The sequence below is a fragment of the Chrysochloris asiatica genome, unplaced genomic scaffold, assembly GCF_000296735.1.
Source record: "Chrysochloris asiatica unplaced genomic scaffold, ChrAsi1.0 scaffold00197, whole genome shotgun sequence".
NCBI classification, from domain to species: Eukaryota; Metazoa; Chordata; class Mammalia; order Afrosoricida; family Chrysochloridae; genus Chrysochloris; species Chrysochloris asiatica.
In genome coordinates this window covers 3,583,037-3,595,056 of record NW_006408715.1, presented here as the reverse complement: position 1 = coordinate 3,595,056, position 12,020 = coordinate 3,583,037, and the positions used below count along the sequence as shown (strand labels likewise).

The following is a 12,020-nucleotide window of genomic DNA, read 5'->3' as shown; positions in this document are numbered from 1 at the left end:
CTGTAGGATCAGCACTGGACTACAAACCACAAGGTTGGTAGTTCAAGCCCACTAGCCACAACAATAGTCTCTGTTAAAGAGCCCTGGTATTGCTAATAAGCACTGGATTGCTAACCACAAGGTCGGTAGTTCAAGCTCACGAGCCACTCTGAAGGCGGAAGACGAGGCTTTCTGCTCTTGTAAAGACTTGCTGCCTCAGAAACCCTATGCAGAGTCGTGATGATTTGGAGTCAACTCTTAAGTGGTGGTGGGTATGTAGGTCTATCGTATCTGACTAGCTATATCTTAGTTACCTAGTGTTGCTATAACAGAAATATCACAAATGGTGGTTCTAACAAACAGAAATTTAACAAAATTTATTCTCACAGTTTAGGAGGCTACAAATCTGAATTCTGGAGAAAGGTCCTTGACTCCTTTCAGTAAGTTCAACACTCCTTGGTGGTCTTCATGTATCTTGGCATCAGTCTTTCCCTGGATCTAGGAGCGTCACAGTACAGGAACCCAAGGTGCAAAGGGTGCATTCCACTCCTGGCTCGGCTTTCTTGGTGGTAGTAGGTTCAACCTTCTCTATTTCCTTCTCTCTCCTTGTATATCTCAAACGAGATTGACTCAACTAACCTCATTTGCATCATGGCAGTGATGATTTACAACACATAGGATAATTAAATCAGACCAGGGCTTGTCACATCAGACCACATCATGGGGTTTTGATTGCATTATATTTATATTAGAGCTGATTATGGGGAATTATTTCGTCTTAATTGCTATGCTATACACACAGAAGTAATCTCATAGCAAGAGCAATAATCACTTATTGTTAGTTGCCATTGAGTGGATCTCATTCATAATTGTATATCTAAAATGTTTTTTTAGCTGCTTTGCAATATTCCACTGTATGGATTTATCAGAGTTGATTGAGCAATTGTTTGGCATTTGTTTTGTTTCTGCTGTCTTGGCCAACATAAGGTAAAGATCCCTTTATATTTCTTAGGTAGTGATGCTTTTATTTTTGTGGGAGAGGTTTCCAGTTGTGAGATTGTTGCTGCAGAATATGCATGCATCTTAAATGTTAATAGATATTGCCGTATAACTTTTCACAAAGTCTGTAGGAATTCACATCCCATCATTGATACGTGACCCCTTTTCTACCAGCATTAGGGCTTATCACCGTTTTTTTGTTTTGTTTTGTTTTTTTTTGACGTTGGTGGTGGTGCTGTGAAGTGAGTTCTGGCTCATAGCGACCCTGCATAGGGTTTCTGAGGCTGTAGATCTCTATGGGAGCAGAAAGCCTCATCCTTCTCCCTTGGGCGCCAGTGGAGTTGAATGCCAATCCTGTGCTGCCCTACAGCACCACCAGTGCTTCTAGAAAGTTGTTGCTGGTTAACAGTTTCTCTAGTCCCTTTCTTGGAGTTTTTATATTGTATTGTTTCCATCTGTATTTTCTCTAATATGACTCCAGTCTTTATCTCTTTTTTTCCTACTCTTCAAAATATTTTTACCTTTTCTATTCAATTTAGGAAACTCTTTGTCCCATTTTGATTAAATTAAACTGAAAGGACACTCCTTACTACACTGTAATGACATTAATGTTGAGTATAGCCTTGGCATTTGGCCAGAGTCGGGACATCCTGGTCTGTCAGTGCTGTGTCTGCTGCTTTGGCAGACTGTTTGATTGAAATTATAGTTGTCTAAGCACTGATTATCTTTGTAAAAAGAAGTGAATCTGTCCAGTTGTATATACTGTTCCATAAAAAACAAAGTCTGTGGAAAATGCTCTTATTGTAGCTTTTCAGTTAGAAATGGACCCTGTGGAAAATTTTGTTGGGAACTGTGTAACAGTGGCAAAGCAAATTTTCTCAAGGAATCCTTAGTGTTTTCAGCTAAAGGTCTGGTAGCTATTTCAGAATCAGCCTTATTTTACCTTAGTAGATTGTACAGATGAATAATGGACTCTTTGGAATATGCATATTTTTCTGTGACCCTCGATTGCTGGAGGAATTCAGAACATATAGTAAATATAGTCAATACCCTGGTATTAATGCTGTGATTTTTTAATAAATGTTAGAATTTCCAGACTGCCAAAGGATCTCTGGTAGTGTAGTGGTTACAAAACTACCAGTTGTTCTGCAGGAGAAAGATGAGGCGTTCTGCTCCCGTAAAGATTTATAGCCTCAGAAACCTTGTACAGGGTCGCTATGAGTCAGAATCAACTCCACGGCACATAACAACAACATCAGAAGTCCTGGTGTAGCCATGTGGGTTAATGCACTGGACTGCAGAGTTGGTTTGAACTGCAAGGTCGGTGTTTTAAGCTCACCGTTTGCTCCTCAACTCTGTACAGGGTCGCTATGAGTCGGAACCAACTGGAAAACACCACCAACAACAGTTGTCTTAAAGGACTCCTGGTGTGGTGCTGTTGAATAAACATTTGACAGCAACATTGGTTTGAACCTCAAGGTTGGCAGTTCATTCCTTGGAAACCCTACAGGGTCACTATGGGTTGAAACTGACTAGACGGCACTTAGCAACAACAATTGTCTTAAAGGATGCCTCGTGTGGTGCTGTAGGATCAGCAATGGACTGCGAACCACAGGGTTGGCAATTCAAACCCACCAGCTGCTCCTCAGAAATCCTATACAAGGTCACTATGAGTCGGAACAGACTTAACGGCACTTTAGCAACAACAAATTTGTCTTAAAAACAGTTTGTACAAGTATCTTTGTAAAGATTTTAAATGAGACATTCTTTTTTCTTAAAGGTGTTTTTTCTAAGTGAACAACAATAAAATGATTTATAAACAGTTTTTTAAACTTCATTTATGTTAAAACTAGTAAACTAAGCTGCCACCTCATGTCACAACCTGGAGAATTTACATAGCCACAGAATAATTTTAGTTCAGCTGAGGAAATGAGACTTCAAGGCAGTAATCAGCTCTTGCTTGTGTTCATGTTGAAATGTTGTAGAGACAAGAGAGGGAATAATGTGCAAAAGATAAGTTACAACAATACGAAGGAATACTTACTCAGTGAATGGAAGAATTATTTCACATCACTTCATGCCGCTGCTAGTGACATTTGAAAAAAGGTAAAGTGAGAAAGAACTATGAACCATTCAGAAAAGAAGATAGAATGAAAAAGAAACTGTTAAGGAAAAAAATCTGAAGATAGGATAATGGTACATGAAGCTAAAAATTAATTCAGAGTGGCTGCAGTAAGCAGGGTTGATTCTGCAGAAAACAGAAAACTGGTGTGGCACTGTAGGCTAAGCACTGGACTGTGAAGCGGGTTCAAGCCCATGAGCCACTATGAATCAGAACTCACTCAATCGCACTTAGCAACAACAAAGGCTTAAATTAATAGGCAGAAAAAAGTGACAAAAAAATAAGCAGTTACACAGTGAACAAAACACCATAAGGGTGCACTTGACAGAGTGGATTGTGGGTAGAAAAATTCAGTGACTATTGCCTTTATTGCTAATGTTATGTGTATACATGCATGAATGTGTACATACACAAGTTGTACCCTAAAATCATGAGACATCTAGGATAAGGACTCAGCTGCCCTGTCTACCAAGTCACACCCACAATGACACGTTACGAAGCAATGACAGTTGAAAGCTGTTATTAATTATAGAAGGTAAACAGTAAACAAAAATCCTCACAACTTGACCAATAAGCAACATCATGACAAACAGAAAAAAGGTTGAAATCGTTAAGGATTTCATTTTACTTGGATCCACAATACTGACGGCAACAGCAGTCAGGAAATCTAACAGCATATTGCCTTGGGCAAATCTGCAGAAGATCTCTGTAAAGTGTTCGAAATCAAATAAGGTGTTCCTGGTCCAAGCCATGGTATTTTCAATCACCTCCTATGTGTGTGAAAGCTAGACAGTGAATAAGGAAGACTGAAGAATTGATGCCTTTGAATGATGTTGGTGAAGAATATTAAATAGACCATGACCTGTCAGAGGACTGTGTTAGAAGTATGACCAGAATGTGCTGTAGAAGCAAGAATGGTAAGATTTCATCTCACGTACTGAAGATGTGGCCTTAGGAGGGACCATTCCATGGAGAAGGATATCATGCTTGTAAAGTACAGGGTTAGTGAAATAATAGACCTTCATCAAGATGGATTGGCAGAGTGGCTGCAATAATGGGCTAAACACAGGAACAATCAGGAAGATAGTGAAGGACCAGGCAGTGTTTTGTTCTTTTGTTCATAGGGTTGCTATCAGTTTGAATCTACTCAATGACACCTAACAACAACAAAAATATATAAAGTTAACAGTCACTAATTCAAATAACTGGATTGCTACCTGTAAGGTCAGCAGCTCAAACCCACCAGCCGTTCTTTGGAAATCCTATATAGGGTCATTATGAGTTGGAAGCACTTGACCAGTTTGTGTTAGACAGCTAACCCAAAGTGGCGATTTGAATCCGTTCTGCTGTACTGCATGAGAAAAACCTCGTGATTTACTTCCATTAAGATTACGTCTTACAGTGCCCTACAGAGCAGTTCTCTGCAACATATGGGATCGCCATGCGTTGGGATTTGCCCAGTGGCAACAGAGTTGTTTTTTGCTTTATACGTAAGAATGGACTCTTGGTGCGGTGCTGCAGAATAAGCACTGAACTGCAAACAAGGTCGGTGGTTCAAACATACCCGTTGCTCCTTGGTAAACCGCCAACAGGGTTGTTAGGAGTCCAGACCCCATAGAAGCACAGGGAGTGCTGTGGTGCTATAAGATAAGCAATGAATTACTGACCCAAAAGTTGATGTTCAAGCACACCAGCTGCTCCTTCACAGAAAGATGAGGCTTTCTGTCTCTGCAAAGATTTACAAGACTTTACAAGTTTTGAAGAGGGAGTTTAGTTTAAGAGTATGTGGGAGGAAGATAGAGTCCCCACTGAATAGTTTTCATCTTGTCTAGATGGGTCCGGTGAAAAGAGATGGGGATAAGATTCTTACTGAGTAATTGTTATCATTGACTAATTGTGAGTGTCACAATTGTAAATGTAGAAGTTTTGTAACAAAAATGGGGAAGTAGTTAATCTTACTGTCCAGAAACAGAGGGACCCTAGGACCATCAAGGGAGAAGACCATAGGTGGAATATGAGACCCTATCCAGAGAATCAGGGGCGCCAGAGATGGAGGCAGCGATGAGGATTTGGAGAGAGGATGCAGCTGAGGACTCTAGAGTCATGGAAAGAGAGGGACTAAGTACTGGCGTCCAGGAAGAAGACTTGCAGAATGTGTCCTTTGGTGGTGTAAATGATTATATATTCCTGAGTGTTTCTGTGTATATCTCTCCACCCCCTCTTCACCCCCCCAAAAAAGATTTACAAGCCTCAAAATCCTTATACAGGGGTGCTATGAGTCAGACTGCCTCAACGGCACTGAAAAATAACATAAGTAAGCAAATTTTGGTCATATTTTTACTCATGAATAGTAACACTGTAGGTCTTTATAAAATAATATTTTAAGGAGAAAAATTCCTCTCTGGTCTCCTAAGAGAAAGATTTGGAGGAATTTAAAAAAACACAATTTATTACCATTATTTTGTTACTGTAATATTAGTAGTAACTGTAATGAAATATTATAAAGTCATTTGAATTTGTGATTCTTAAAGGATAAGGAAATGGAGGTGCTGGTGGTAATGTATCTTATGAATTTTTGTGTTAATGAAAAAGGGAATAAATGGGCTACTAAGTTTTCAAAGTCTGAATTTTGCTTTTAAGGTGTTAAAAATTGTTGGAGGTTGGCAAAAGTTGAGAAGCACACATTTCATATCTTGAGAAAAGTAAACCAAGACCAGAAAGATTTGTTCTAGTTATATCTAGCTACTGTGTTACTGTTCAATGTCATTTGAAGACATTTTATTGAAGACATTTTATTGAATTATGCCTGGGGCAGGGAGAGTAATAATCAGTATCAAGTACGAATGTTTATGTTAGATAAAGTGGTCCAAGTATGGTTCTGTAAGGAGCTCTGGTAGAGTAGTGGTTACGAATGGGGCTGCTAATCTCAGGGTCAGCAGTTCGAAACTACCAGCTGTTCCACAGGAGAAAGATAAGGCTTTTTGCCCCCTTAAAGATTTACAGCCTCGGAAACCCTGTACAGGGTCCTATGAGTTGGAACCAACTCCACGGAATATAACAACACAACAACAGTATGGTGCTGTAGGATCAGCACTGGGCTGCTAATCACAAGGTCAGCGGTTCAAACCCACTAGCTGCTCCTTGAAAACTCTGTAATGCAGAGTTGCTATGATTTGGAATCGATCCAAAGGCACTTAACAACAAAGTAGATATAAACAAACAAACAAAAAACCCATTGCTGCCATTGATTCTGACATGTAGCAACACCCTCTCCCTAGGGTTTTCTTGGCTGTAATCTTTATGGAAACAAATCTCTAGGGCTTTCTCTTGAGGAGCAACTAGGTGGGTTTGAACTTTAGATTAATAGTCCAGTGCAACCCTTTGTGCCACCCAGGAATCTTTTATAGCGTGTCACTTGTAGGAGTTTCTGTATTGAATGTGTTGAAATACTAATAGTTTAAAATGCCTTATAAACACAGGCTTTTAAGCAAGCTTTTGAGCAAAAGATAGTTTCTAACAACTTTCTTACCAGATCTTTTACCTTATTTCTGGACTTCTGTCAACTGAGAGCCGTAATAATAAAAGGCAGCTGTTTGAATGTTCTGGTGTATTTAGAAGATGGCCTACAAGATAGTTGCTTCATTTTAAAACCTTTTTTATTGATATTTTCTTTTAGATATTAAGACTAAAGCACGTCACTGTTGTAACCACAAAGAAAAATGTTGCGGCCTCAAGACGTGAAACATACACAGTGGATTTTATTAAAAAGCAGATTGAAGAATTCAACATAGGAAAGAGACATTTAGCCAACATGATGGGAGAAGATCCAGAAACTTTTACCCAAGAGGACATTGATGTAAGTACAGTTCCTTTGTTAGAAAAGCAATTACTGTAGGGTTTTAGATATTGAAAGCACTTTTCTTCAACATGCACCCCTTATCTCTGTGGATTTTAATCAAACTGTCAGAATAAGGAAGAATGCCAGTATACATTGTAAATTGCAACCATGGTTTAGAAGAGAGATGCTACACTTGTTGGAAGCACTATAAAATGTCATGAATTTGTAGAAGTTAGCTACAAATAAGACATCTCCCTCCATCCAAGGTCACAGGAACCACTGTGAATGATGGTGTTGTACTGTTCGGAAGTATTTGTCCTGGTCTGTAGTCTTACACTTGGCTTTCTTATACAATGATACAATAGATTGCTATACGATAAGCACTGGACCACAAGGTCAGTGGTTCAAACTCACCAGCCAATCTTCATAAACCCTATACAGGGTTGTTATGAGTCAGAACTGACCAACTTGATGACAACGACAACAAAAATGTAGTCACATTTCTAAGAGATCCCATAAATAAGCTTCCACTCAATGTTTTAATCTACTGTAGTATCCACTTAACAACAACAACAACAACAACAGTATATATTTAAGGAGTCTTGGTGTGGCACTGGATCAGTACTGGAATGCTAACCGCAAGGTCATTGGTTCAAATCTACCAGTCGCTCCTCAGAAACCCTACGTAGGGTTGCTGTGAATCAGAGCCAACTCTATGGCAGTTAACAATAATAATAGTGTATATTTGGATTTTCAAAGTAAAAACATGTTTTAAATGATTTGAGGATATTTTTAGAACCCTATTCCTGTTTGGGAGTCCTGGTGTTGCGCTGTGGGTTAATGCGTCAGATTGCAAAGCCATTTGAACTGCAAGGTTGGTGGTTCAAGCTCATCAGCTGCTCCTTGGAAACCCTTACAGGATTGCTATGGGTTAGAATCGACTCGATGGCACTCTACAACAACAACAATTCCTTTTTCACTCTTGAATTAGTATATTCTTGCTAAAAGTAATTGATACTTTTTACTAGCTCTCTCAAGGTAGCTAGTAATGGAGTTTACATTTAACAATAAGTTTTGAAGTGTGTTCTGATTTTTAAAAAAAGGTATTATATGACAGTCCATGTTGTTTTATAGTTAACTGAAAAATATCTCATATATACTTAATATTTTTATATGACTTTAATAATACAATTTTTACGCATTTTAGATTTAGTCCTTTTCTAAGATATCCCTTTGTTTATCTTTCTTAACTGTTTATGAATATTATGCAGTATCTCTATAAAACTCCAGGTCAACATTTTGGATTTTACCAAAATAAGTAGAATTTCTTACTGCTCCCTAGGTGGTGTTCATTTGAGGCTCTGTCTTTCTTAACTGCTGTCCTCTTTTTGAATCCTGTGATATATGGACATGATATGGAAATGTTAAAAATACTCTATGCTCATCACACTAATTTTATCATAGGCAGTATAGCTATTGCTCCACTTTTAGGAGAGGAGATGGAAATACAAAAAGGCTAAGTCTCTTGTTTAATTATGAAAATATGCAAATAAAGGAGAAGTTCAAAACTTTCAACTCTGAGCCCATTCTTCTTTTATCATATTTTTTTCATTTCATGGATAATAGATAACCTGACAGTATCCTCAATATGTAATTTTTCAGCTTGTTGGTAAGTCGATTCCTACTCATAGCGACCCTGTGTAGGATTTCCAAGGAGTGAATTTGAACCATTGACTTTGTTGTTCAAACTGACTTGCTGTCCAGTGCTTTATCCACAGTACCACTAATTTATTTATTTATTGATTGATTTTTGAGACATAGTAATTATCTTCATACGCAATATTTTTTTTTTAAAGGTTTTTATTGTGGATTGAATGAAACTTTACAGGGCAGATCATCAGTTTTAAATTCAACAAATCATGCACCTTGTTTCATTACAGTGATTATAATCCCCTCCATGTACCATCAGTTAACAGTATTTTTTTCTATTCACTTAAGCTTTTTTAAAAAAAAAACCAAAAAAACACTCAGGCATATATAATAATTTACACCTCCAAAGGACACATTCTGCAAGTCTGCCTCCTGGCCACCAGCTCTTAGTCCCTCACTTCCCATGAATCTAGAGTCCTCAGCTGCTACCCCTCTCCATGACCCCGTCTTTGTCTCTGTCTCTGGCATCGCTGCTTCTCTGGATAAGGTCCCGTATTCTGCTTGTGCTCTTCTCCCCTGATATTCCTAGAGTCCTCTGTTTCTGGACTGTAAGATTAACCACTCCCCTGTTTTTGTTGCAAAACTTGTACCTTCACAGTTGTGATTAGTCATGATAATCACAATTAGTCATAACATTTATTCACAGTTGAATCATATGAATCTTACCCCTATCTCTTTTACCAGACCCATCTAGACAAGATGAAAACTATTCAGTGGGGACTCTTTCTTCTCCCCTATACTCTTATGCTAAACTCCCTCTTGAAACCCTGTAAGACAGTCACTTTATGACTTTATTGCCCCCTCATTTTAAGTAGCCAATGTGTAAGTTGCCAGTCCCTATCTACCCTGTCTACAGAGGGTATAGCATTGATACTTGATGTGAAGACTCCTAGGCTCTCTGTTGGTATTTAGAGCAACAAATTATAGCAATTTAGCTTTGTTTCCTTTATCAAAAATTTTTTTTCTTTGTAGTCTTCCTCTATTCAAGTTCTGATTATCAAGCCATAGAGGCTAGGTCAGATGGATACTGTCTGCAAGTTTGAGTGTTCCTGTGCATCTCCCCTCACTTCATGTCAACTGGATGCTTCACTCTCAGCTCTAGCCCTCTGTGGCTATGTCTTTGTCCATGGGCTAAAGTGTCCCCAGGTCTCAACATACTTTGGACCAACCAGCCCTTCCTCTTCTCTCTCTTATCTCCAGGTCAACGGGAGTCAGTGGACTGTGGTTGAACTCAGCCCATTTCTTCATTGCTGTCTTTCCGCCTCTTCCACTCACTCGTAGACCAATGTGGTCGTCAGCAAGCTTACATGCCTGTTTGTGTGTTCCTTTTGCGTTTCAGTCGTAGAAGGGGGTTTGTCCTGAAGGAACTTGATTGCTAGCCTTGATGGCTTCCCAGTGAACAGCTTGCTTATTCTTGTAGTAGCCAGTCATGCTGACACTTTTGTTTTGGGTTTTTCCTGCTGATCTTTCTTTGAAGATGTATCTTCTGTTGCTCTAGTTGTTCCAGGCTGGTCTGCTTGTCCTTGCTAGTGGGAATGTCCCACCTCATAAGGTTCTGGATGGGACTCAGGATTCCACCTAAGGTCCTATACTCTGTAAAGGCTCTGCAAGAGGTCTATTTCACTGGGCAAGTTGTAGAACCCCTTTTAGGTATTCCAATCAGTTATAGGCTGAAGACAGGCTTATAAGATTTCTGTAATCATGTTTCCCAACATTCCTTTCTATCCCACTCAAGTGTCTATATTACAATAGTAGGCAAGGGAAACCAGTATTCATAAGACAGTTAAGCTTTTTAGTATTATTTCCCCTCTTCAAACTATGCCTAGATCCCTGTATCACAGAGCCTGGTTGTTCCAAGTTAACTGTGCTTTCTCTGTCTATTGAGATTACGTAGTTTTTGTCCTTTGTTCTCTTGACTTGGTATAGTATTCAGACATTCATTGATTCTCAGCTATTAAATGAACTTTAAATTTCCAGGACATTTAATCCTTTTTATGTGTTTCTGGATTCAGTTTGCTAATATTATGCTGAGGGTTTTATATTTATATTTTTAATTGGTATTGGTCTGTATCCAGTACTTGTAAGTGTATTTTAAAATGAATTATGTTATTTGGGGTAGTGGGCATCAGAGTATTAGTTTGGGATGTTTGAAATTATTTTCATGAGAATAAAATTTAGACAGAGTAGACATTTTCCATGTCTTGATATGGCACTGTAGATTAAGCAGTGGACTGGTAACGTCAAGGTCTTCAGCTCAAACCTACCGGCCACTTCTTGGAAGAAACCATTATCGTTATCTTCCATAATTTAAGTTAGCTACCTACATCAAATTCTAGTCTCTCTAGAGAATTTTCACAGATAAATTGGTGCCATTGTCTTCAGGTTAAACCATTGGTGATTTTATATATTTTAGGAGCCCTTGTGTGGTGCTGTAAGATAAGCACTGGACTGCTAACCACAAATGTCGACCATTTAAACCCACCAGCCACTCCTCAGAACCCTTATGCAGAATCGTTATTAGTCAGAACTGACTCTACTGTCTCAATGGCACTTAACAACAAAAACAACAGCAACATGTTACATACTTGAGAAATCAGATTTTTCATACTAATCCAATTGTTGGAGTAATGTTTGCTGGAACCCTCTGTAAATGTATTTCAGCACAAATTTTCTGATTTAAAGCGTTTTTTATACATTAAAATATCTCTTAAATTTGAAACATGTATTTAGCTTTGATTGGCTAAATACAGTTGTTTCCAGAGAAATCTTTAACAGCACTGTAAATATAAGTAATGGTCTTGTAATACTTTTAAAACTGAGTATTTGTGTACGTATGTGGTAAAAGTGATTTGATGTCAGTTTGTGATGTTTTACTAAGAGAACATATGCTAATCTCCTTTACATTTAGCCAGTAAAGTAATCATCAAGTTACATGAAAAATGTCTGTTTGATACTTAATTAAAATATATAAACTTTAAAAGGAAACAGAGCTACTTGTATTATGAGGAAGATATATTTTGTTGCTAAATAGATTTCTCTTGTCTGATAAATTCATTATAGTTTAAGTGATTCTGGATTAAGAGATTCCTTTCGGTGTCAGTAAGTAGTATCAATGTCAGTTGAGTCATGCTCTGTCACTCATTAGTGGTTACGAGTCTGGCTGCTAACCTCAAGGTTATCAGTTTGAAACTACCAGCTGTTCCGCTGGAGAAAGATGAGGCTTTCTGCTCCCGTAAAGATTTATAGCCTCAGAAATCCTGTACAGGGTCGCTATGACTCGGAACCGACTCCATGGTACTTAACAACAACAGCAAAATAAAAATAATGATGCCTACTCTCTATTAAAAGGAGCTCTGGTAGCGTAGTGGTTAC

General features: G+C 38.4%; 1 protein-coding gene across 1 annotated transcript in view; it reads left to right on the top strand.

Moving 5' to 3' along the window:
- MRPS9 (mitochondrial ribosomal protein S9) overlaps nucleotides 1–12,020 on the top strand; it is a 93,607-nt gene that overhangs the window by 2,391 nt on the left and 79,196 nt on the right. The window contains exon 2 of the mRNA XM_006872440.1: nucleotides 6,777–6,956. Within this exon, the coding sequence (XP_006872502.1) occupies nucleotides 6,777–6,956 (180 nt within the window). The remainder of the gene's footprint in view (nucleotides 1–6,776; nucleotides 6,957–12,020) is intronic.